General features: G+C 32.9%; 1 protein-coding gene across 1 annotated transcript; it reads right to left on the bottom strand.

Moving 5' to 3' along the window:
- Positions 1–1,097: 1,097 nt before the first annotated feature.
- On the bottom strand, positions 1,098–22,967 carry LOC135688415 (uncharacterized). Its single transcript, XM_065205256.2, has 23 exons — positions 22,777–22,967; positions 20,022–20,067; positions 19,514–19,599; positions 19,361–19,398; positions 19,077–19,114; positions 18,430–18,479; positions 17,840–17,894; positions 17,159–17,276; positions 16,831–16,917; positions 16,092–16,147; positions 14,951–15,041; positions 14,026–14,114; positions 13,160–13,265; positions 12,290–12,379; positions 12,108–12,195; positions 11,673–11,813; positions 10,487–10,576; positions 10,014–10,063; positions 9,241–9,330; positions 4,389–4,511; positions 3,349–3,446; positions 2,242–2,363; positions 1,098–1,826 (listed from the first exon to the last, which is right to left on the bottom strand). The coding sequence occupies exons 1-23, from the start codon at positions 22,871–22,873 to the stop codon at positions 1,483–1,485; spliced, it is 2,193 nt and encodes a 730-aa protein (XP_065061328.2). The 5' UTR covers positions 22,874–22,967; the 3' UTR covers positions 1,098–1,482.
- Positions 22,968–23,437: the final 470 nt, after the last annotated feature.

Below are 23,437 nucleotides of genomic sequence, written 5' to 3'. Positions count from 1 at the left end.
TTTTACCTTTCTAAATAAATAAGACAAGTTTTCAGACTAATCTACTTTTTATAAAAATGATCTACGAACTTCATGGTAAAGCAGTATGATATCAGAAACAACCTAATGATTAAAAAAATGACTTGTTTTACCCCCTATCAGTTTACCAAATCCTTTTAAATTTTCTTATAGAAATCCAGGTAGTAAAAGCCACATCAATTTGTTGAGAACTATAAAAAAGGCTTTAAGCAATTATGACTTTAAATCTTAACAAGCCATGACGAGTCAATTGTGACCAATACACCCCATTTTTGTCACCAATACATCCTCAATTATGAAGATAAATACTTGCAAATTTTATAGGTGACTAAATTCTGAATCAAATTTTATTCATGTCACACTTCCTGTTTTTGAGCGAACCCAAAAAATTCATAATCTTGGGAAACCCGATGTTCAATGTGGGAAACCCGAAGTTTGTGATGTGATCTGTAAATCGAATATTAAAAAAAAAATAAAATATCACATAATAGTGTTGCTGGACATGACAACGGCACATCCAAAGCATTTGCGCTGGCAGGTTTAGGAATGTTAACAAACTTCCACAAAAGAAATGTCTAGAAGTTCCTGTCAAGTGAGGCGTTGGGAAAATAGGGCGTTAGGGGAGTGTGCGGAGGAGGAAAGAAAGGAGAAAGGAAGAGTCGTTCTCTTTCTCTCTTCTCTCCTCCTTCGAATTGTCCCGCAACGCCCTATTTTTCAACGCCCCACTTGACGCTCTGGAACCCGGAACTGTCTAGTTTCCATACTGCTCGACCTGATGACGTAATTAGTTTACCCTAAACCTAACCCTAACCCTAAACTTAAGCCTAAACCTAACCCTAACTCTAACCATTTACTTGAAATAATTAATCATACTAATTTATGACTATTAATCTTGCTTATTTATGACTATCAGGTCGAGCAGTATGGAAACTAGACAATTCCTTGTAACCCAGGGTACTTTAAACTGAGAAATCAATTAACGCTGCGCTCTATTTATCGCCAATTTGAACAATGCATTCTGGGTATTCTCAGAATCTCAGAGGCTTCTAAGAAGAGACGCGAAAAAATTCATCAGGAAATTGATAAACCCGATTCATTATAAACTTACTGTGTGTATAAATCTGTTATCTAAAACACATAGAATTTAAAAGAAGTCAAGTAATATCTACAACTGCATAATGTTAATTGTTCTTACTACAAAAGGGCAGATATCAAATAGGGTTGTCGAGAAAGTAACGGCCAAGGAAATATTGATAAGGAGTCTCTTCTTGATAAGGAGATAAACATTCAAGGTTATAAGATCATGCGCAATGATCGTTGATTAATTTAGATGCCTTGATTAATGAAAGCGAAGAACCGAAATTGAATTTCTTGACGTGTATAACTGCCTCAAGTAACTTACTAAAAAACTTGCAGTTGCGAAGACGTGACTTGTTACAGTCAACAAAATTATCACCGTTAGGCCTAAATATCTTGCTTGCTTCGTTTACTCGTGTTCTTTTTTGTTCTTTTCTTAGCGTTCGTTACATTATCCTGCTTTCTTTTGTTGTTTTTCTTCTTGATCGGTTTCTTCGATTTTTCACCAGGCTCATTCGCATCTTTATCTTTCCCTGAATTATCTGTCTTTTTTGAACCTTTCGCCTTTTGTGCACTTTTTTGCTTCTTTGAGCGTTCCTCTTCCTTCAAATTAACAGGTTCCTCGTTATCCACAGGGCTGGAGGTTTTTTCGAGTTTCTCAAGATCTCCAGTCGTTGCGGCATCATCTGAAACTTCTTCGTCAGTTTCTTGATCCTTCTCTTGTGTTCCAACTAAGAATAAACAAAGGACTGAGAATAAACGTTAAAAATAAATTTTGAAACTCTCATCTCTGAACGGAATACACAGAAACCTATACTGCCGAAAACTTAACCTTAATAGACACTTCTAAACAACGGTAAAATGAGTTTGTTTCAAAATCTTGTTGAAACAGCTAGGCCAATCAAGAGACCTCTGTTCAACTGACAGCAGTCTGATCCCGAATGTGTCCACTTTATGGAAGCTTCGTTTTATTGATTTTCGCAAATAGCAAAAGAGAAGCCATTTTAAATGAAATATGGATATTAATAGAAACATTTGGACGCTGTGAGGGCGCATACGGGACGTATTCGGGAGAATGAACATGTAGACGACAAGGACACGATAGGGAGAAGAAAACATAAAAGAAAATACAAGGGAAAATATTACCTGTGGGAAGCTTGTTTGAGAATTTCTTTAACTTGGCCACAAAAAATCCATCCATGTTGTGAGTATGAGGGTAGAATCGACGTGTTAGAGAGAGTGAAGGATGGAATTTACGTTCTCTAAACCTGCAATGATAAAACAGCAGATGAAAGAGAAACAGCCTGGTGGAGTAGCACAGCAACATTAGGTGGGTGGGGAGTTTAGAGACAATATTTGAGCTCAAGGAACTGCAGTCTTGAAAGGAGGACGGAGTCGAATCTTGTATATTTGGGCAAATAAACTTCATACAGCGAAATTTCAAACTGCCAAAGTTCCTCCGAATAGAAAACATCAGATAACAACCAAAGCCTCGTCATGCCATTTTGAAATTAAAGTCTGGGTAAATTTTTATAAATTGAAGCTTCTCATTCTTTCAAATGTAGATATGCCAAAAAAATTATGCCGAGAAATGCCAAGGCAAAAAGATAAATGCAATAGCGTCAAATCGCAACGAGTCATGGGATGATGCCGCCCTTTTTTAATGATATTTTGCGAATTTTTGCTCAGCCTCAACTTGCATGTTTCTGCCATTTTTCATAAGTTACCTGCTTTGCGATGTTCGTAACAGAGAATCCAATCACTGACTTGTCTCGTTTTCTCAAAAGCATGATTTCTATTCGAGGTCGATTGGTGTCCCTTTAAAACCACGTTCGGCGTAGAAAATCTGCGACACCCCTGAATTTGTTATACCCAACTTATGTTCTATGCATGTCTATAAAACTGCAATTACATGTTAAATTTTGAACCATGTTGTTTATGGAATATTCAGAGCTTCGGTGTTTTTCAATAGATTCCTATCATGGGATGATGTCACAAATAGCAATTATATTCAACTTAAGTCTACAACCAACAAAGTTTTGGGGAATAGGTGGTGCAGTGACGGTATTTTCTACCGAAAAAGTGAATTTCCAAATCAACACTTGAGCAACGGGGGTGTTTCAAGGGCTATTGGCAGAAAGTGTAGATTGTGTTATACTTGAGATGCCTCAGAAAGCAAGTTGTGTATTGTTTGTGTCAGGTTCTATTAGCAAATAACAATCATTAAGATAATTAAGAAACAAATTGACATACTTGGTAAAGCCTTGTTCACCAAAATCAAGTCCAGTCGGAACCAATTTTACGCATCGTCTTTTCAAGGCGTAGTCAATAACCCATTCATTTTCTTCAACCTAGAAATATTAAAGTGCCCACATTCAATCAAAGCAACTGAAAATGAGTTGTATTAGGTAAGAATGAGGCAGTACCCACATTTCTGGCGCAAATAAACGAAATATCAACATACAGTTATGTCTTTCACCGCTGACTAATATTGCATCATTTTCTTATAAAAGGGTATATCAATGCATTTTGTTATGATCTTGCCGCTGGGCAGAATTTACTGGAAAACCCAGATTGTGCAACAAACTATAATGGCGACATCCGTTCTATCTAGCAGTTTTGGAATCTATCTACATAAACATGAAAAAACCGCTATTGTGTAGAACTCGTTTCAACCGTTCGGCTCCAATTGAAATATTTTCAAAAGGCAAGTGGGGCTGACTGGGCAAACTCGACAGTCATGTGCCCGCGTTTCCGATTAGAATATTTCAATCAAAAGCTGGGTATATTTTTTCATAGTTTTTCGATTTCGATTAGAATTTTCGATTATTATTCTGTCATCTTATACTCTGAAGACTGTCAGATGAGTGTCAGAAAAGCCCGAGGATGTTCTAAAATATTTGCCTGATAAAAGCCATTTTAAAGTTTTTAGCCACTAAACCATATTTGCATCCTGTTATAAGTTTGCCCACCTTATGTATGTTAACATAGTCTCTTTTAAAAACTCGCGACATTTCAAAATCAGTGTCATAATAAACAAAAAATATTCCCCAGTTACATAAAAATAAGACGCGAAATTCTATAAGGCCGTCCATTAAAGCCCGATTTGAGACACTGTGTGTACTGAGCCTGAAGCATTTCTTTTGAGAGAACTCTTAGAGCATAATCTTGGAAAATATTTCAGATCTAACAACGATTCCGATGCATAAACTTTATTAAGACATCATCGTTGGTAAAATGTCTCAAAAGTGAAGACAAAGTAAACACTGTAGTGTGGTCACTCAAACACGTACCATGACGGAACACGTAGAATACACAATATACCCTCCAGTTTTCGACCTTGCATCACATGAATCGATTGCCGCTAAGATCAGCTCCTTTTGGATGTGAGAGCATCGCAGGATGTCTTTTTCACTCTGTAAAAATTGAACAATTGATGATCATTCGGTGAATTCCATCCTTTTAAATACAACAGGCAGTAGATATTTGAAGACATTCTTAATGAAAATCACTGTTTACCGGTCTGTCACAAAGTGCTTTTAAAAAGTATAGGCAGATCTGTACACGCTATTTAGTGTATAGAAAAGGACGGTTTTAAGTTGCTACTCCGAGTCTCGCGCTTAATGCAGTCTTAAATTGTTCTGTTCAGGCAACTGTTCTTCAATTGAAAATAATCATAAATTACTTCTGGCTACATCGAAATACAACAATAGATATATATTTCTTAAACTAGCATTTTTACCGCCAAAACCCTTTTAGTAGCATAACAAGAAAGCTTTTCAATGAAAGCTGACAAACATATCCTTCTTGATATTTTTCGAATCTTAAGAAACTACAGAAAAATTAAAAGATCTGCTTTAGCCTTAAGTCAAGCCAACACGAATACGACTCCACATGAAAACAAAGTCCTTTTCTTTACGTGTTTACCTAATGTCTACACGACAATATTTCATTTCATTTCATTTCATTTCATTTCATTTCATTTCATTTCATTTCATTTCATTTTCATTTCATTTTCCATTTCATTTTCATTTCATTTTCATTTCATTTTCATTTCATTTTCATTTCATTTTCATTTCATTTTCATTTTCATTTTCATTTCATTTCATTTAATTTTCATTTTCATTTATTTCATTTTCATTACATTTTCATTACATTTTCATTTATTTCATTTCTTTTAATTTTCATTTCATTTTGATTTATTTCATTTTCATTTTCATTTTCATTTTCATTTTCATTTTCATTTCATTTTCATTTCATTTTCATATCATTTTCACTTTCCTTTCATTTCATTTCATTTTCATTTCATTTTCATATCATTTTCACTTTCATTTCATTTTCATTTTCATTTCATTTTCATTTCTTTTAATTTTCATTTCATTTTGATTTATTTCATTTTCATTTTCATTTTCATTTTCATTTTCATTTTCATTTTCATTTTCATTTTCATTTTCATTTCATTCTCATTTCATTTTCACTTTCATTTCATTTTCATTTCTTTTAATTTTCATTTTCATTTTCATTTCTTTTAATTTTCATTTCATTTCATTTCATTTCATTTCATTTCATTTTCATTTCATTTTGATTTATTTCATTTTCATTTTCATTTTCATTTTCATTTTCATTTCATTTTCATTTCATTTTCATTTCATTTTCATTTCATTTTCATTTCATTTTCATTTCATTTTCACTTTCATTTCATTTCATTTTCATTTCATTTCATTTCATTTCATTTCATTTCATTTCATTTCATTTCATTTCATTTCAATTTCATTTCATTTCATTTTCATTTCATTTTCATTTCTTTTAATTTTAATTTTCATTTTAATTTCCATTTCTTTTAATTTTCATTTCATTTCATTTCATTTCATTTCATTTTCATTTCATTTTCCATTTCATTTTCATTTCATTTTCATTTTCATTTCATTCTCATTTCATTTTCACTTTCATTTCATTTTCATTTCATTTTCATTTTCATTTCATTCTCATTTCATTTTCACTTTCATTTCATTTTCATTTCTTTTAATTTTCATTTTCATTTTCATTTCTTTTAATTTTCATTTCATTTCATTTCATTTCATTTCATTTCATTTTCATTTCATTTTGATTTATTTCATTTTCATTTTCATTTTCATTTTCATTTTCATTTTCATTTTCATTTTCATTTTCATTTTCATTTCATTCTCATTTCATTTTCACTTTCATTTCATTTTCATTTCTTTTAATTTTCATTTTCATTTTCATTTCTTTTAATTTTCATTTCATTTCATTTCATTTCATTTCATTTCATTTTCATTTCATTTTGATTTATTTCATTTTCATTTTCATTTTCATTTTCATTTTCATTTCATTTTCATTTCATTTTCATTTCATTTTCATTTCATTTTCATTTCATTTTCATTTCATTTTCACTTTCATTTCATTTCATTTTCATTTCATTTCATTTCATTTCATTTCATTTCATTTCATTTCATTTCATTTCATTTCAATTTCATTTCATTTCATTTTCATTTCATTTTCATTTCTTTTAATTTTAATTTTCATTTTAATTTCCATTTCTTTTAATTTTCATTTCATTTCATTTCATTTCATTTCATTTTCCATTTCATTTTCATTTCATTTCATTTCATTTTCATTTTCATTTCATTTTCATTTCATTTTCATTTTCATTTCATTTAATTTTCATTTTCATTTCATTTTCCATTTCATTTTCATTTTCATTTCATTTTCATTTCATTTTCCATTTCATTTTCATTTTCATTTTCATTTCATTTTCATTTCATTTTCATTTCATTTTCATTTCATTTTCATTTTCATTTTCATTTCATTTCATTTCATTTCATTTCATTTCATTTTCATTTCATTTTCCATTTCATTTTCATTTCATTTTCATTTCATTTTCATTTCATTTTCATTTCATTTTCATTTTCATTTCATTTTCATTTTCATTTTCATTTCATTTCATTTAATTTTCATTTTCATTTATTTCATTTTCATTACATTTTCATTACATTTTCATTTATTTCATTTCTTTTAATTTTCATTTCATTTTGATTTATTTCATTTTCATTTTCATTTTCATTTTCATTTTCATTTCATTTTCATTTCATTTTCATTTCATTTTCATATCATTTTCACTTTCATTTCATTTCATTTTCATTTCATTTTCATATCATTTTCACTTTCATTTCATTTTCATTTTCATTTCATTTTCATTTCTTTTAATTTTCATTTCATTTTGATTTATTTCATTTTCATTTTCATTTTCATTTTCATTTCATTCTCATATCATTTTCACTTTCATTTCATTTCATTTTCATTTCATTTTCATTTCATTTTCATTTCATTTCATTTCATTTCATTTCATTTCATTTCATTTTCATTTCATTTTCCATTTCATTTTCATTTCATTTTCATTTCATTTTCATTTCATTTTCATTTCATTTTCATTTCATTTTCATTTCATTTTCATTTTCATTTTCATTTCATTTCATTTAATTTTCATTTTCATTTATTTCATTTTCATTACATTTTCATTACATTTTCATTTATTTCATTTCTTTTAATTTTCATTTCATTTTGATTTATTTCATTTTCATTTTCATTTTCATTTTCATTTTCATTTTATTTCATTTTCATTTCATTTTCATATCATTTTCACTTTCCTTTCATTTCATTTCATTTTCATTTCATTTTCATATCATTTTCACTTTCATTTCATTTACATTTTCATTTATTTCATTTCTTTTAATTTTCATTTCATTTCATTTTATTTCATTTTCATTTTCATTTTCATTTCATTTTCACTTTCATTTCATTTCATTTTCATTTCATTTTCATTTCATTTCATTTCATTTCATTTCATTTCATTTCATTTTCATTTCATTTTCATTTCTTTTAATTTTCATTTCATTTTGATTTATTTCATTTTCATTTTCATTTTCATTTTCATTTTCATTTTCATTTTCATTTTCATTCTCATATCATTTTCACTTTCATTTTGACTAATTTCATTTTCATTTCATTTTCATTTCATTTTCATTTCATTTCATTTCATTTTGACTAATTTCATTTTCATTTCATTTTCATTTCATTTCATTTCATTTCATTTCATTTCATTTCATTTCATTTCATTTCATTTTCATTTCATTTTCATTTCTTTTAATTTTCATTTCATTTTGATTTATTTCATTTTCATTTTCATTTTCATTTTCATTTTCATTTTCATTCTCATATCATTTTCACTTTCATTTCATTTCATTTCATTTTCATTTCATTTTCATTTCATTTTCATTTCATTTTCATTTCATTTTCATTTCATTTTCATTTCATTTTCATTTCATTTTCATTTCATTTCATTTCATTTCATTTTCATTTCATTTTCATTTCTTTTAATTTTCATTTCATTTCATTTTATTTCATTTTCATTTCATTTCATTTCATTTTCATTTTCATTTTCATTTCATTTCCATTTTCATCTTTTAGGCATGGTACCCCGTCAGTTAGAGAAAACTGATTTACAGGTGGCCATGCATTAAATACCTTTTAAGTTAAAATAAATATTGTAAATACAGTATAATACAGTAAAATATATAAATATGCAACTGAAAACGGAGTATTTGAAAGCGCACCTTTTCCCTCTAGGCATAAAACGTTAGATTCGTTTCACCAATGAAACTGTGTCGGTAAAGATATAGGCCCAATCTGCTACCACAATTTGGCACTCTTATTTTAGTTAGATATAAATGATCGAACAAAATAATTGCCTGACAACGTTGAGATACTGGAGAATAACAGTCTGACAACATCAAGGAAACCCTTGGGTCTATCAGAATGGGAACAAGTTTCGTATATCTAGATTCAATTTCAATTTCATCAGGAGCAAGATGGCACTGATTGGTCAAAGCAGAGCCAATCCGTTCTGCTATTGGCTACTTTTGACTAATAACGTGACTGGATAGGAATTAAGACCTTATTTATGCCCCCGTCTAAACGCTTCTCTTTATCTAGCACCTTTCACTTGAAAGGAATAATCCCAACAGCTTTTTGCTCCTAAAGAGTCATTGGATACTTGACATAGAATGACATAAACTGTTTTAATCACAATTATTATTAACTTTAATCGCCAAGATATCTAAAACAAACCTTGTTGATTTTAACAGCCTGGTCCTTTGATATGACCCCCGTCCCACTGCAAGGAGCGTCAAGTAACACTCTGTCGAACCCACCCATTACCTGTCAAAGGCAAACAGAAAAATCAATGATTCTACCAAAACTCGTTGTGTACAGTAGAAGCAATATATCAAACCCCGGTCTCAAATGATCCCAAAAAGCAACAAAAATGAGGAGATACAGGATTCACAGGTCCCTTAATTGGTAAGCAGAAGTTTGCATTTTATAGAAAAAAATTCAATTGCCATCATTATAACAGCGGAAGGTAGGCAGAAAGGAAGAAACAATTAAAAAATAATTTATAAATGTTGAGGTAATATTTTTACAGAACCATGTTAAAATATTAGGGATTTGAATGCTCCTGTTGTAACATAAAATATCAAGTTATAAGGAAATGGCAACGTTTCACCTTAGGGTTTTCAGATCATTATGAGACCTGGCAATGAGAAAGCTAAGGACACTGTGAGGTAATTTAGAGTAGGTGGGGAGAGGGTCTCAATGGGTGTGGCTCTTGGAGAAATTTTCCAGCCTTACTGTATAAAACAGAAAGCCCCGCTTAATGCATAATTTCATTGCTTAACCCTTTATATAGTGTTTTTCCATGAATAAACATGAACCCAAATTAAATGAAGTAGACTGGCCATGTCAAGATAAAGGTGGGGGAATTAATCCTCCAACACGAAAGGATGTCACACAGAAGACAGCTAACACAAAGTCGAGCTTCAAATAATATGTTGTTGGCTTACCTTTGGGAAAGACTTTCCATCGTAATTACATATAACCGCGTTGGTAACACCTGGAAATTGAATTTAATCGTCTAGCAGGTATAGTTGATATATATCAACAGGGAAAAAAGTATTTGCATTTAGAACATACATACTTAACATACAAGCATTCAAATATCTCGGTATAGACAGAGAATAGAAATGACTGAAGATGATAGTTATACCAAAATAACTTCCATTCTGAGATATAAACAATGGCCATTATAGATCCCATGACAAACTCTTCATAACCATGTTTACCCTACCCGATTCGAAAAAGTCTGCACAAAATGTAAACTCAAATTTAACTTTAATGTGACAATATCAAACAAAATAAGGGCGACCGATAAAAAGTGACCAGATGACATTGCTTGAAAAAAGACAGGGTCATCGCTTGGGTAATAAAAGTGATAATAATTCATTAGAAACTCTACAATGCTGCTAAAACAACATACCTAGACGATGTGCATTTCCAACCACAGCTTTTAGACGCTCCTGGCTGGCATCATTAGCAACAATCACCCCACTGTTTTTCATAAGAGATGCTAAAAAGGATGAGACATGATTCACATATTGTGCTCAAAATATCTGTGCTTGCGCTTCTTCATAAAAAACCTGATTTTTGCATGCGGTCTCCTTGTCTCAAGAAGGGGTCACTATACTCTTGTCCCCCAACGACACAGGCCAAAATATAAGTCTTGATTTATGGGCAGATTTGTACATTCGGTTACGCATGTACATTTCATGTTAAAATTGTTGGTATACATTGGAACACTTGCACAGAGCTAAAGCTTTTTTGGAAACCCTCCCCCCCCCCCCCCCTTACGAATTACAATGATGCCTTTTTCACCGTTCTGATGCTGAAGGCAAATTTTGTCTCTGGAAGCTGTACTGAGGTATTACACCCGTTTGTAATAAGAAAATAAATCAACATTGAGCAGGGGGAGGAAATTTTTTGAAGCAACGGTGAGACAAAGGATAGCGTTCCAACTATTTTTTGGCAAGAATTGTGTGTTATTATTACTCTCTTTGCATTTACAATTTTTTGACTTTGAAGCTCTATAAATTTGTAGCTTTATTTAATCCATTAAATGGCTGTCCTTGCAGAACTCTCTCCTTGCACTAGGCTGCGTAAGATGAATTTCAGTAGCAATGCAACAGAGAATTGATACAATTATCAATGGTATAACGAGGATTTCGTCAAAAGGGTGCTAATGTTAACGAGCCAAAACACACGTTAAGCCAAAGAGGTAGAGTAGACTAGGAGAGGCATCTGCACCACTTTACATTGCACCTAAGTACTATCACTTCTCATACTTACTTCTCATAGTCTGAGCCACACCCCTTTATTTACTTCTCATAGACCGAACCACACCTGTATTTGTAAAGTGTATCTTTTTCTCTCTATGTTATGGCCCCGGGGTAGTCATAGTTGATGCTCCCTGGCTATCGTCTTTGTAGTGTATGTAAAGTAGCATGTAGTTGATGACATTTTAGTAATTTATCATTTAACCTTTTGGAAATGTATAAAAAAGTACTATCATTCTTTTTCTAACAGCGCGTTACAATCAACGAGTTGAAATAGTGGAAGGGGTGAGACGATCTTTATAAGCTTTATACTAGTAAAACAATGTATCATACCTATGTAAGTTGTTTTACCACCAGGGGCAGCGCACATGTCAAGAACTCTCTCGCCCTCTTGAGGTGCTAATGACATCACAGGCAGAAGGGAAGAAGCCCCTTGCAAAATGTAGTGACCAGCCAAATATTCTGGTGTCGCACCTTCGAGTGAGAAAGAAAAATAAATCTGCTTTTGAATTGTTTACCACATTAACAGAGACACAGGACTGAACGGAAATAATTATACCGGGCGTCGAATAATGACAATCTTAGGACAGCGTCCAAGGGGGTAGGCTACTGAAATCCAAGAAGATCCAAGTATAGGACTTTTCTTAGAGCATTGAAAGGATTGCTATGAAATGAAAGGATTGCGTTGCCCCCGTAGTTATGCCATGATTCAGTCAAAACCAAAACCGAGTAATTCGTAATTCGAGATCAAAAGAACAAAAACCTTACCGATTGGAACTGATGAATCATAGATAACCAGTCCAACTTTTGACCATTTCCCGATCGGATCAAGGTTGACGCCACGGTTTATCAAGGCCTAGAAAACATTGTGGAATATAAATGAAAGAAAAACGAAAAACAGTGGATGTAAATCAAATTTAAAGAAGATTTGTTGTGGCGATTGACCATACCTGTGCCAAGTCTCTCCTTCTCGTCTTCAAAGAATTGCTTCTTATTGTCACTGGCCTTTGGACTTCGTTGGCTTCTAAAAACTCCAAAAGCTGCAGGGACGAAATATATTACAGATAACATTTAATACATTTAATGACTGCGAATCTATGCATGCTGTCTATAGGATATGATATTTTTGTCTTTTGCTCCTATGATCTGGAGAGAAAGGAAAGTAGTTTCATGAGACTGCAGGTTACGACAGTAGAAGAAAAGAAGCGGGTGACTGGGGGCAGGTGGGGGCAGTCACCCCCAATAAACTTCAAGACAATGGTCATCATATCATCTTGCCCTCCCCAAATATTTGACCAAGTGCCTGCTACTGTAAAAGAATATGAATAAATAAAATAAAGTAGCAAGAAAAATGTTCGAAGAGAAATGTTTAAATGAGAAGAGGGATGTTTACGGAAGACGACTAGCAATCCGTGCAGGGCAAACGACAGTACTGCAAGCCTAAGTTAGGGAGAATTAAGGTTTTACCCAGTACCACAATGCTATAGTATAGATTTAAGGATTTCACCATTGAAATAAGTCAGAATGTCAAAATGATGACTACAAAACAAACAGAGTCTTCAAGAAATCAGCAAATAGTTTTTAGGTCATCGTCCTAGTGAATGGAGATTTGATTTTGTGTCAAAAGAGCTTAATTGTAATGAATTGAGGAACTAGAAAACTACTTTCGATGCCGCAGGCCAGATAAAAGGGGCCCATACGCTGACAGTCTGAAATGCAATAACTGTTTCTGACATTTGCACCTGTATACGATACAGCATTGCAAGTAATCATTATTTGACAGTTGAGTTAATACGGAAAGAATGTGTGCCTTTTCATACCTCTCCGCCAGGGAAAAGATTCATTAGTTGTTCCATGAGGAATTCGTTATAACTGTAGTACGATGTCAAATCACGGAGAAGCAAAGACAGGTATTCTGACCGGCTTCTACAGTAAAAGAACATGTATTTGTATAGGCAACAGACTGCACGATTTGTTAGTATACAACGATCGTTATAGCAAAATGGTATTCAGGTAGCATGACCCCCAATGCTAGGAATACTAACGATGATGATACAACACCAAATTTTCTATTTCAGCGCAGATTGTCATGACTCAGTTTGAGTAACACCATACAACACCACCATGGTTGTTGTAGGAACTCTTCAACACAAGAGGCGACGGCCGAATTCGACCTTGAAAACTGGCATAACTTAATTTCAAAATTTATTCAATTATTGTAGCACCTGGTACCACGTTTTGAGGGAATGTAAAACAAAATTTAATGGCAGTGCCCTGAGCCGACATCTCGAAGTTATCCAGCTCGTGTTACTGCTGCCTGATATTAAAGGGAACTGGCAACTGTGTGCAAACAGTTGCGTGGAAAACAGGAGAAGGGGGAAGATGGAGAGGGGTAAGGGGAAGATACTCCATCGACAGGTATGCACACTCATGTCCTATATAATCCAGGAAAAGATGCAATGACGTTTTTGATATATTGAAAACAAACCTATGTGTTCAAAATTGCAATCAAACATCTTTCCATGATGTTACAAAGATCAGACCTCAGTCCCCCCCACCAAAAAACACTTTGCACGTGTCCGTACATAAACCTTCATTTGATCGACTTTATTTTCGATCAGAAAAAACAGCTTCGAAATTGATAGAGACAGACAGAATAACAATAAATATTAAAATACAAACTGACCTTCCTGGTTCTCTCAACGTTTTGAAATTCGACAGCGCATGAAAATTATCCTTTATCCTTTGGTATATCAAGGTCAAATCAGGAGCCTCGTTATGTATGAACAATTAAGGAGCATCGCAAATTTTAGGGGAATCCTAGGAACAGCAGTGCATCATGAAAAGTTATATTGAGTTGAAGTTCGAGTGGTGAAGCGGCAACAATTGACGTTAAACCTGAATGAAGACAATTTTATTGCTCTATATGCTGGAAAAATAGGAGAAGGAGGGGCTTAAAACAGGCAATGTTGCCTTTATTAGGGTTCGCCATAGATACAACTGGAAGGGTGCGGAAATTTGTGAATTTTTGGGACATCCCATAAGGAACTTTATGCCCCAAGACTTCAACTGTCCCAAGACTGCAAGTGGTTGAATGTTCATACCCATCTCATTTTTCAAGAAAGGAGACGAACATTAATTAGAAATCAACAAAGTGCCAGCACTACTGCAGATCCAATAAAATATGTTAGCTGCGTGTGGTACCTTATCCAAAGATCGACAATGTAATGAGTAAATAAATTGAGTAGCAAAATGAAACAGACTGTTAAAGACAAGACACATCGAACGAGTAAACGCTCGAAAAATCGTGTTTTTAACAGTCTGTTTCCTCTTGGCACTTCATTATGTTGTCATTACTACAAATCAGCGGGCAACGGGGAGCTAGGTGATACCTTTGGGGTTCAAGCCCCCCCTTTACCTTTGGCACAATACGCATAGCCACCTATTCCCCTATCAGATATCATTCACGTTATGACATTACAAACTTATTGGCTGCAACGATTAGATGAAAAACAGTATAATTTCCATCGTTAAATGATGCTGCAAAACGGTTTCTACTTAAGGTGATAAACAATTATTGATGAATCTCTGCTCAATTTACATTTAGAAAGGATATATTCTTTCTCGATTTCTTGTCCACTCGGAAGTCGGAAGGTTTCAGTCTCTTTGATGTTGGTCTGCAGTTCAGCGTCAGCTAAAGCTCTGATTAAAATAAATCAATAAATAGAAAATGCAAAATATCGAGAGAAAAAGAATTTTGCACGAAATACCGGAAACCTAACACAGAAAAGCACTTTTCGTCTGACATTCTTCAGGGTATAAACGTCGGATAATGAACGAGAGAAAGCTAAAATTTATATCCACATGTGGATCGAAAGTAACGTGAGAGGAAGAAAGACGCGTTTGATTGGTTATCTTGTTTTTACCAATTAGCGACCGCTTACCTCTCACCTGATTGAAGAGTCGAAGGGAGAAAACGAACTCGTTCTGTTTAAACAAATCAGGATCCTTTGTTTTGATGAAATCAAGAATTCTCCAGAAAGAGACTAGCAGACCCTATACCATTGGAGAACTATTAGAAAATAGTCTGCTAGTCTTATATTGGAGAACAAATATAAGAAAATACAACAAAATAGGTTACAACTTTTAGTCCTTAACCCTTCGAATTGAAAACCCTTCGCAAGGGGAATTTGGGGTTCTTAGTGCCGGGGGGGGGGGGGGTTGTTAGTTTTTAAACTATATGCAAACGCTATTTGTTACGTGCGTGATGGCTTTATACTGATAAAACTCATGAGTCTAAACTATGATCTCCAAGTCACCCAATAACTTGGCGCCACAAAATTTCTGTAACCCTTTTACTAGAAACTCAATATGGTCGTCCTGTAGCCTACGTAATACTGGTAGAACCATGGAAAAGTGTACCTGCTGAATATGTTATGGCACTTTCCTAATAGTTTCAACCTTTCTATTGTAAATAATGTAAAATTGTAAATATATTTTGACATAATGTTTTTATCTTAAGTGACTTGATTTTATATCGCATTAAAGTTGTTCTGAAGGGCCCCTTGAAAAACAGACATTCCTGAAGTGCACTTTTTCTTCAATGTAATATCAAATATTCAAAAAAGACCACTGGTCTAAGTTTTTTCTTGGCTCAGGCTGTTGAAGATATCATATTGATCAGCCGAAATGATAATAAAAACCAACCAGAATGGAAGCAACTGAAAGAAGAAAGGTAAGCTTTTCTCTTACTTCATTTTTCGTTTTTTGGCATCGAGCTTCTTCGACTTCTTCTCAATGGATAGCATCTATGAAATAAAATATGGATATAATGTAATTTAGTCAAGAAACGTAGAAATGTAGAACGCGAAAAATAATTATTCAGAATCAAGGATTAGGTTGTGATCGAATTAACTTGACCTATTTTCCATCAATATTGTTTCTAAATAATTTGTTGGCGGTACAAAAGTTTGTCATAAATGTTTGCTTTTTCAAACCCATTTTTATTACCACTTTCAGCAATGATACTTTCCATTAAAATCAGTAAACCACAAGAAAAAAAATGCTATAAATATTTCTAAAATCTTTACTGCAATGCAAAGAATTTTGTGATCTTCAACACTTGAAAATAAAGTCAGAGCAAGCTCGTAGAAACCCAAAAAATATTCAGGTATTAATTATGAATAAATAAATATTCACAATTTTTTCTTTATATATTGATTTGAAAATTATACCTTGAAGTAAGGTTTAGAAGTAAGAATTATACTTTATATGCAAACATCCACACAACAGTAACCTAAAGAAACTCTATTTAACCAATCAAATTGTTAGATTTCGACAATGTAATCAACAAGAAGCCACTGTGTGCACGGCACTGACTTCTGATTGGCTGAAGTGAGTATCAGCGAAGCATCGGAATGGCTTCACCAGATCAACATATCTTAAGCCTATACAAACGCGAACAGTTTAACTGAATAGCTAATATACATACATCATCATCTTCTGCGACATCCTCATCTTCAGATCCTGTCTCATCTTCAGACTCAGCCTCATCTTGATCACTGAACTCATCAGCAGGCTGCAGAATGAAATTGATAAGAGGTCAGAATGAAAATATTTGGTAGTACCCATGTATAAGGCGCATCCACTGGGTTGACAATTTGATCGAACTGACAATCGAATGATCCCATTGAGTCTAAAGTTGCAGAGGTAACCCACCCCCACCCAATGACTCAAAAATTCACCCCAAATGACAAAATCCTTTACCTAAGATCTTGAAAAAACATCATACAAACAAGTGACTGTGAAAAAAGACGTACCATATCGTCATCATAATCATCAACCTCAGAATCATCATCATCTATGTCGTCAACTTTTTCTTTCGATTTGTTTTCATCAGCCAGTTTGAGCCAAGACGAATTTTCATCACTGAATGGTCTGTTGGTGATTTGAATTAAATAAATAACTTAACACAAACGATCTCAAATCAATAGAAACTTTATACACTATGGACCTTTACAACATCACTTCAATCTTGGTCCCATAAATGCTTGACTAATGTGGTTCAGTGAAATGTTTTTATTTGCACCGAAACGCCTTACTAACTCATTTTAATCTCTTGCCTTATGATTAATGAATAATACAATTTGTGAGATATATATTCTAATTCATAATCAACTCATGTGTGTATACGACTGCAAATAAATCTCAACTCCCAACTAAGTTCCACAACCTTGAAGCCATGTGCCGTAGCGATTTATCAACTAATGGGAGAAAGGACTGGGCACTTTCTATCTCCAGAACTTTTTTCAGAGAAAATCTACAGAGCATTATACAGTCTTAGTGATTTGTTTTCTTTGAAATAACAACCAGTTCAAACAGAAGCATTGAAACTTGGACAAAACTACTTTCAACATTTCCTGAATATGTTCTGAGCTCTCTCACCAACACAAGACATTTTTAAAATGCTGCCTAACAGATTTTTGCTTCAAAATACATACTTTGCTTTTTTCTTTGACTTTTTCTCCTGTTTCTTCTCAGAGATGGCTTCCTCAACTAAAAAAAAACAATTCGCATTTCGGTATCATTATATTAAACATTTCTATGAACATTTAAACTTATGTGCAGAAAATTTGCCTATACTTCAAAACAAAATATGTAGAGGATGGGTAGTAATTGGAAATCAAAGCTAGTTTGAAAAATGCAAGGATCTTGAACTTTATACAATAAGAAACAAATAATTATCAGGAGTGTTACATCAGGAATATACTTTTGATTACATTACAAATAACTCTAGGCAATATGTTCAAGGTTTAATTGACATTCATTAAAAAATAATTTTAAGTTTTTTTTAGCAGCAATTCATATAGACAGGAAATTGAAGGAGATCCACCCCCCCACCCCCCTATTTCAATGTTTTCTAATGCAGTCAACAAAACTAACTTATCTGTATAAATATCAGGCTTCACAGGGAAATTAAAGACTATAGAATAAAACACAAAAAGAGTAAAAAATTTAACAAAATTTGAAATAATCTGTCTAGTAAAATATCATCCAAAACAAGGCAAAATAGTGGTATTGAAAAATCTACCTATTCCATCTTCATCTTCAGAATCGAACAACTCCATCTTTTTCTCTTCACTAACAATACGAAGATAAACAAAGTTTCATTTGTCTATTTGTTTGATGTTTCTTGCACCAACTGAAGCACAAGTATTATCAATCTACAGTTAATAACAATTCATAAAAACTGACTGGAACAATGGAAAATGACAAAGAGCAATCCAATGTAAAGTAAATCCAATCTTAAAACCCAAAAATACAAAAGTAAAGAACAAGTTAAAACAATTATTTTACGCTATGGGGCAGCATCACAGTAGATTTAAAGGACTGGTAAAAAAAATTTTAAGAACGGATTGTGATGTTGGTATGGTGTGAATGCAGTACAGCAGAGAGGAGACATGAAAAAGAAAAGAGGAAGGAATTGTGGTAAAATGAAAGCGCTTTGAATCTGGTGAAACTTTGCTGTGAATAAGCAAACCTGGGGATTGTAAAGCTACCTGTTTCTAAAGCAAACAAACTGGTAAAAGAAAGAAGTGATTGAAATAGAGAAGAGTGATTATATCTGTTACAAATAGTATCAGCAAACCTCTTTTGTTAGAATGATGTTAAAAACATACACTTGGGCAATAAAGTAATGAATTAAGGCCTAAAAATTAGCTATAAGCATGAACAAACCGTTTGGACTTCTTTATCTTTTTCTTTGGCTTTGTCTTCTAAATCATAAAGAATAGATTTCAAGATTTATTCACTATGGAATATGTTACAATAATATGTGAAATATTCAAATATTTTTGGCCTTACAGCTTCGAGTTGATGTTCATTTAAATAAAACCATGACTTTCATTATATTTTACAAAATTTCATATTCTGATTTAAATAGGTGTTTCAATTTTAAATAGAACTTCATCAATCTGTCTTAAATATCTAAAGATACAATACAAAGAAAAACAAGCAACTACCTTTCCAGTTTTAGCATCCTCAAATGAAACTACATTTCCTGAAATTTGGAAGACATACTCGATTATTTTTAAGAAAAACTTTTCAAAATTCATTGAAAAAAGAATTTTTCCATTCATTATAAAACAAAACTTGAAAATTATAAAAAGAGTTACCTGAATTATTGTGTAAAATATTTTCTTTCTTTCCTTTCATATCTTTTTCTGGTCCTAAATTCTTCTTCTTCTCTTCCTTCTGCAACCTAAGAATCGCAAAAAATCATAAAATCATGACAAGGAAAGGGCCTCATGTACACTATAAACTTCTTTATCAAATGATTTAAAATTTGACAAAATACAGAAATATTATGCCTAATTTTTCATGATATGAAATATTAAAAAATAGTCTTATTAACGATCTAACATTATACATAAGATTACCCCGTGACATTGTTAATTATGCTAATTATGCATGATATTCTAACTTCTTCCCAAAAAAGTCTAACGCTAGCATACAAACAATTTTTCACACATCCTTTCATACATTGAGGTAGAAAAATTTTACTGATGAAATTTTGGAAAATGCTATTAGATCAAAAAAATTTTTCAACTTCCAAATATTTCAAGAAAAATATGTTAATTTATTTTGAATCATCTTGTAAAACAGATGAGAGTTCAAGCAAACCTTTTAATTTTCTTCTTCTTTGGTCCATCTTCTGAAATGGATGCAACTAAAACCAAAATATCAGGAATGGTAGATTCCAACTTACTGCAAAAGTACTAAGACAAAACATGTTTTTATATTAGAGCAACAACAGGCCTTATTGTTTTATGTGGGCGATCACCCTCGCCCTCGCCCAATTATTGATTCATACAGTTAACTGCCCTTGCAAAAACATGTGTCTTCTGCAAGAGAAAGGAAGAGCATGTCACCATTTTTGTGTCTTTATTATTCAATCTCCTGAATTGCAATTAACACTTTTTTGAAAATTTGGCATGTAAAGGAAAGCGGCGGATTTCCCATTTTTTAGTTTTTTAGAATGTGAGTGCTATCAAATGTTAGTCATTCAATCGTGAAAGAACGGCCCTGAGAAAAATTGAAAGACTGTTGTAGAGGAGCCTCAAAGTAAAAGGCTTTTTGTTGAAGCTCCAAAAAAATATGAAAACATAGACGATGCCATTGGAGAGGATGAAGGAGAGAACTTTTCAAGTGAGTCGGAATCAGATTACGATTCATACTCTAAAGAAGAACTTTAAAAAAGTGAACTTTGATTGATTTCAAGTCTTATCTTTATGTTTTTACTTAGCTAGTCAAACATGTTTTCTCTTTGTCCATTCCTAACAGTCATGGTATTCCTATATGAAAGGTCAATTTGCTAATGAAAATTAAGCATCATTTTCTCATTGTTGACATCATAAGTATTACATCAAATGTTTTAGTTATAAACTGGGGGTAATCACACATTTAGATAATCAATTGTTAGGCAATCATTCAGAGATAATAACCTAATTTCCCCTCAGGTCCTGAAGGACTTCTTTTTAACAAATATTGTTGGGTCATGACCCTCATAAGCTGAACCAGGTGGGCAGTTTGTCACCCTTGTGAAAATTTCTTCTCAAAAAGGCCTGAGCAACAATCTATATATTGTGGAAACCATAGTTATAATTTAAGTTTGATTACAACCAATGTTTGCTCTATTCCTAAATTTTTAAAGCTCTTTTCAATGGTTTTTAATGGTCAGCTATTTATAGATTTTGCTGAGTAGGTGTACTTATTTGCCAGACTGCAAGTATTTTTCATGCAAGTGGGATTGTTTTCTGCTGTTAATGGGCAGAAGCAAAACATGATGTTTTAAATAAAAGACTTAAAGATGCGGAATTTTAATTTTAAAAAAGACCAAATCATTCACCCACATGCCCAGACTTTTAGGTCTGGCTTATATGTGTATATTTTGATTTTACAGCCCAACAGTTCAGTAAAAATACACTAAAAATAAGAAAATAAGATCGCAGTTAAAAATTATACAAGTAGCCCTTATCCTGAAATCCCTGGAAACTAAAACAGGACGAAGATTTATACCAAAACCTCCCTTCATATAAAAATTTGTGGTGTAATCCAACTTGCTTATTTCTCTAAATAAGCTTCTAACTAAGCTTATTTCTAACTAACCAAGGCTCTTATGGGATTATACACTCACTTATGTTCGAAAAGTATTGCACCACCAGCCACAAAAGGGTAGCACTGCCACCAAATTTTCTTAGCTAACCGAAGTTCAAATAGATATATCAAGTTCAATGAATGTTTTAAGATTACTGTTTAGGTAGAAAATGATGGAAATTATATCAAGGAATAGAAATGAAAATGAAAAAAAGATATTTTCTTATTTCTAAGCAATGCCAACCACTGCAAGAACACAAAAAGCAAGCTATGATGCTAGGAGTACCTTTAAAATAGTTGCAATTAAAAACATTTTCTTAGCACAAATTTGTAAGACTTCATCAAGGCAAACTCAGAGATATTCACTTTCTGCTTGGCTGCCCAAATTCTCTAACTTTCCAGACTGATGTTAAAGAATTTTTTTAAAAAGTCTTGGTCGCACATTTTTTTACTGCAACCAGCCTAATTTTGAAGACCATTTGTAGCATCTTACAAAGAATTCAATTCATAAAACATATTACTAGTCTTTACTTTCATGTTTTCCAGTCCACTCCAATGTTTTTTAGGAAAGAATAATGCTGTAAATTCCTCAGAACAACCTTTATGCTATAAGAACCAAAATGCGTTGAATATACCAAAAATTATGCCATAATCAGTCCCAAGCAGAGACATGCAAGTGCCTCAATGGCATCAAAAAGTCCTCATTAAGAAACGGCCGTAAAAGTGCATCATTCTGCAAAATTCAAGGCCATTTTCATGACGCAGATAAAAATCAAAAGTTTTTGATTAAATTTTGAAGGTCTGGCTAATAAAAAATTTACATTTTTGATATTCTTTAAACATATTTTTTTCAAAATTTAAACTTAAAATATTGCCCATGTTTGTAAGTTATATCTGATTGGCTTTGAATTTTAAACTGATGTCTTATGGCTTCACAAAAGTGGTTTGAATTTCGAAGGTCGTGTTGTTTTCAACTCCGTGCAATATTTTTGGAACGTAAGTGTACACTACGGCCTTCCTGATGATGCGGCAAATAGCTCTAAAATGTTGTCAGGTTATACAATAAATCAATACAAACATAATTTACGGAGTTAACGTCTGGCTCTGGAGTAGAAAATACAAGACATCTAAACTTTCGACGCTCTACTAAAACTACAGAAAAGCTGTCGAGCAAATAACTTGATGCTAAATTCTAAACTAGGACAAAGCATTATAAATTTCAATTACAAACTATGGTTTTATATAAAATGCCAGAGAAGCTGGGCAAAGTATCTCATCTTACGCAGTTCAGGGGGTAAGTTTTCTTCTGGTGGTGGCTGCTTCTTTGCTTTCCTTCCAGGACCTTTTTTCTTCAAATCTGCCCACGATTTCCTTCCCATTTCTGTAATTCAGTAGTGACACCTTGTCCAAAGCTGAATAGTTCGAAACAACGTCGGCCTAAGTTCTTTTAACACATGTTACCTCGTCTTCAAGGTGAGATCTTTGCTGGATGACCAGGGAGGGCCCGTGGTTACAACGGACAGGAGGGAGGGCGTCGAGACAGGGGGCGCACAAAGGGAAACATGCCTGCCAACATTCAAATTCAAAATTCAAATTCATTGTGATTTGAAAACAAAAGTTACATAAAAGTATAGGATTACATTGAGAAATAGCAAACAAGTTTATAGTTTACTTTATACAATATATCATATTTTGAATTAGATAGAGGTGTCGCCTCCCAGTGCCTTATGTGGTGTGAAATAGAAATTATAATAGCCATTAAGGTAAAACTGAAAAGTTAAAAACTTCGAAATTTTATAGAAGTTGTTGAAAAAATTCACACATAATTTAACAGAACAAAACGTAACATTTCGAAAAATGTCATTTTCTTCGAAGTATTCAATTTGAAACACTAATTACTATCCCTTTATATGCAATATAGCTCCCCTTCAACACTGTGTCCC

The sequence above is a fragment of the Rhopilema esculentum genome, chromosome 19, assembly GCF_057945365.1.
Source record: "Rhopilema esculentum isolate cy_ngs chromosome 19, ASM5794536v1, whole genome shotgun sequence".
In the NCBI taxonomy this organism is placed as follows: domain Eukaryota; kingdom Metazoa; phylum Cnidaria; class Scyphozoa; order Rhizostomeae; family Rhizostomatidae; genus Rhopilema; species Rhopilema esculentum.
Note: the sequence above shows the minus strand (reverse complement) of the source record. Positions and strands in the feature narration are given on the sequence as shown.

What these genes read in the sequence shown, in the direction of transcription:
- LOC135688415 (XM_065205256.2), bottom strand. Translation starts at nt 22,873, where the DNA reads ATGGGAAGGAAATCGTGGGCAGATTTGAAGAAAAAAGGTCCTGGAAGG. An exon ending in AAGAAGAAGAAAATTAAAAG is followed by an intron (nt 19,600 to 20,021) that starts GTTTGCTTGAAC and finishes TGCGATTCTTAG; the next exon opens with GTTGCAGAAGGAAGAGAAGA. An exon ending in TGAAGATGAAGATGGAATAG is followed by an intron (nt 17,895 to 18,429) that starts GTAGATTTTTCA and finishes GTTTTTTTTTAG; the next exon opens with TTGAGGAAGCCATCTCTGAG.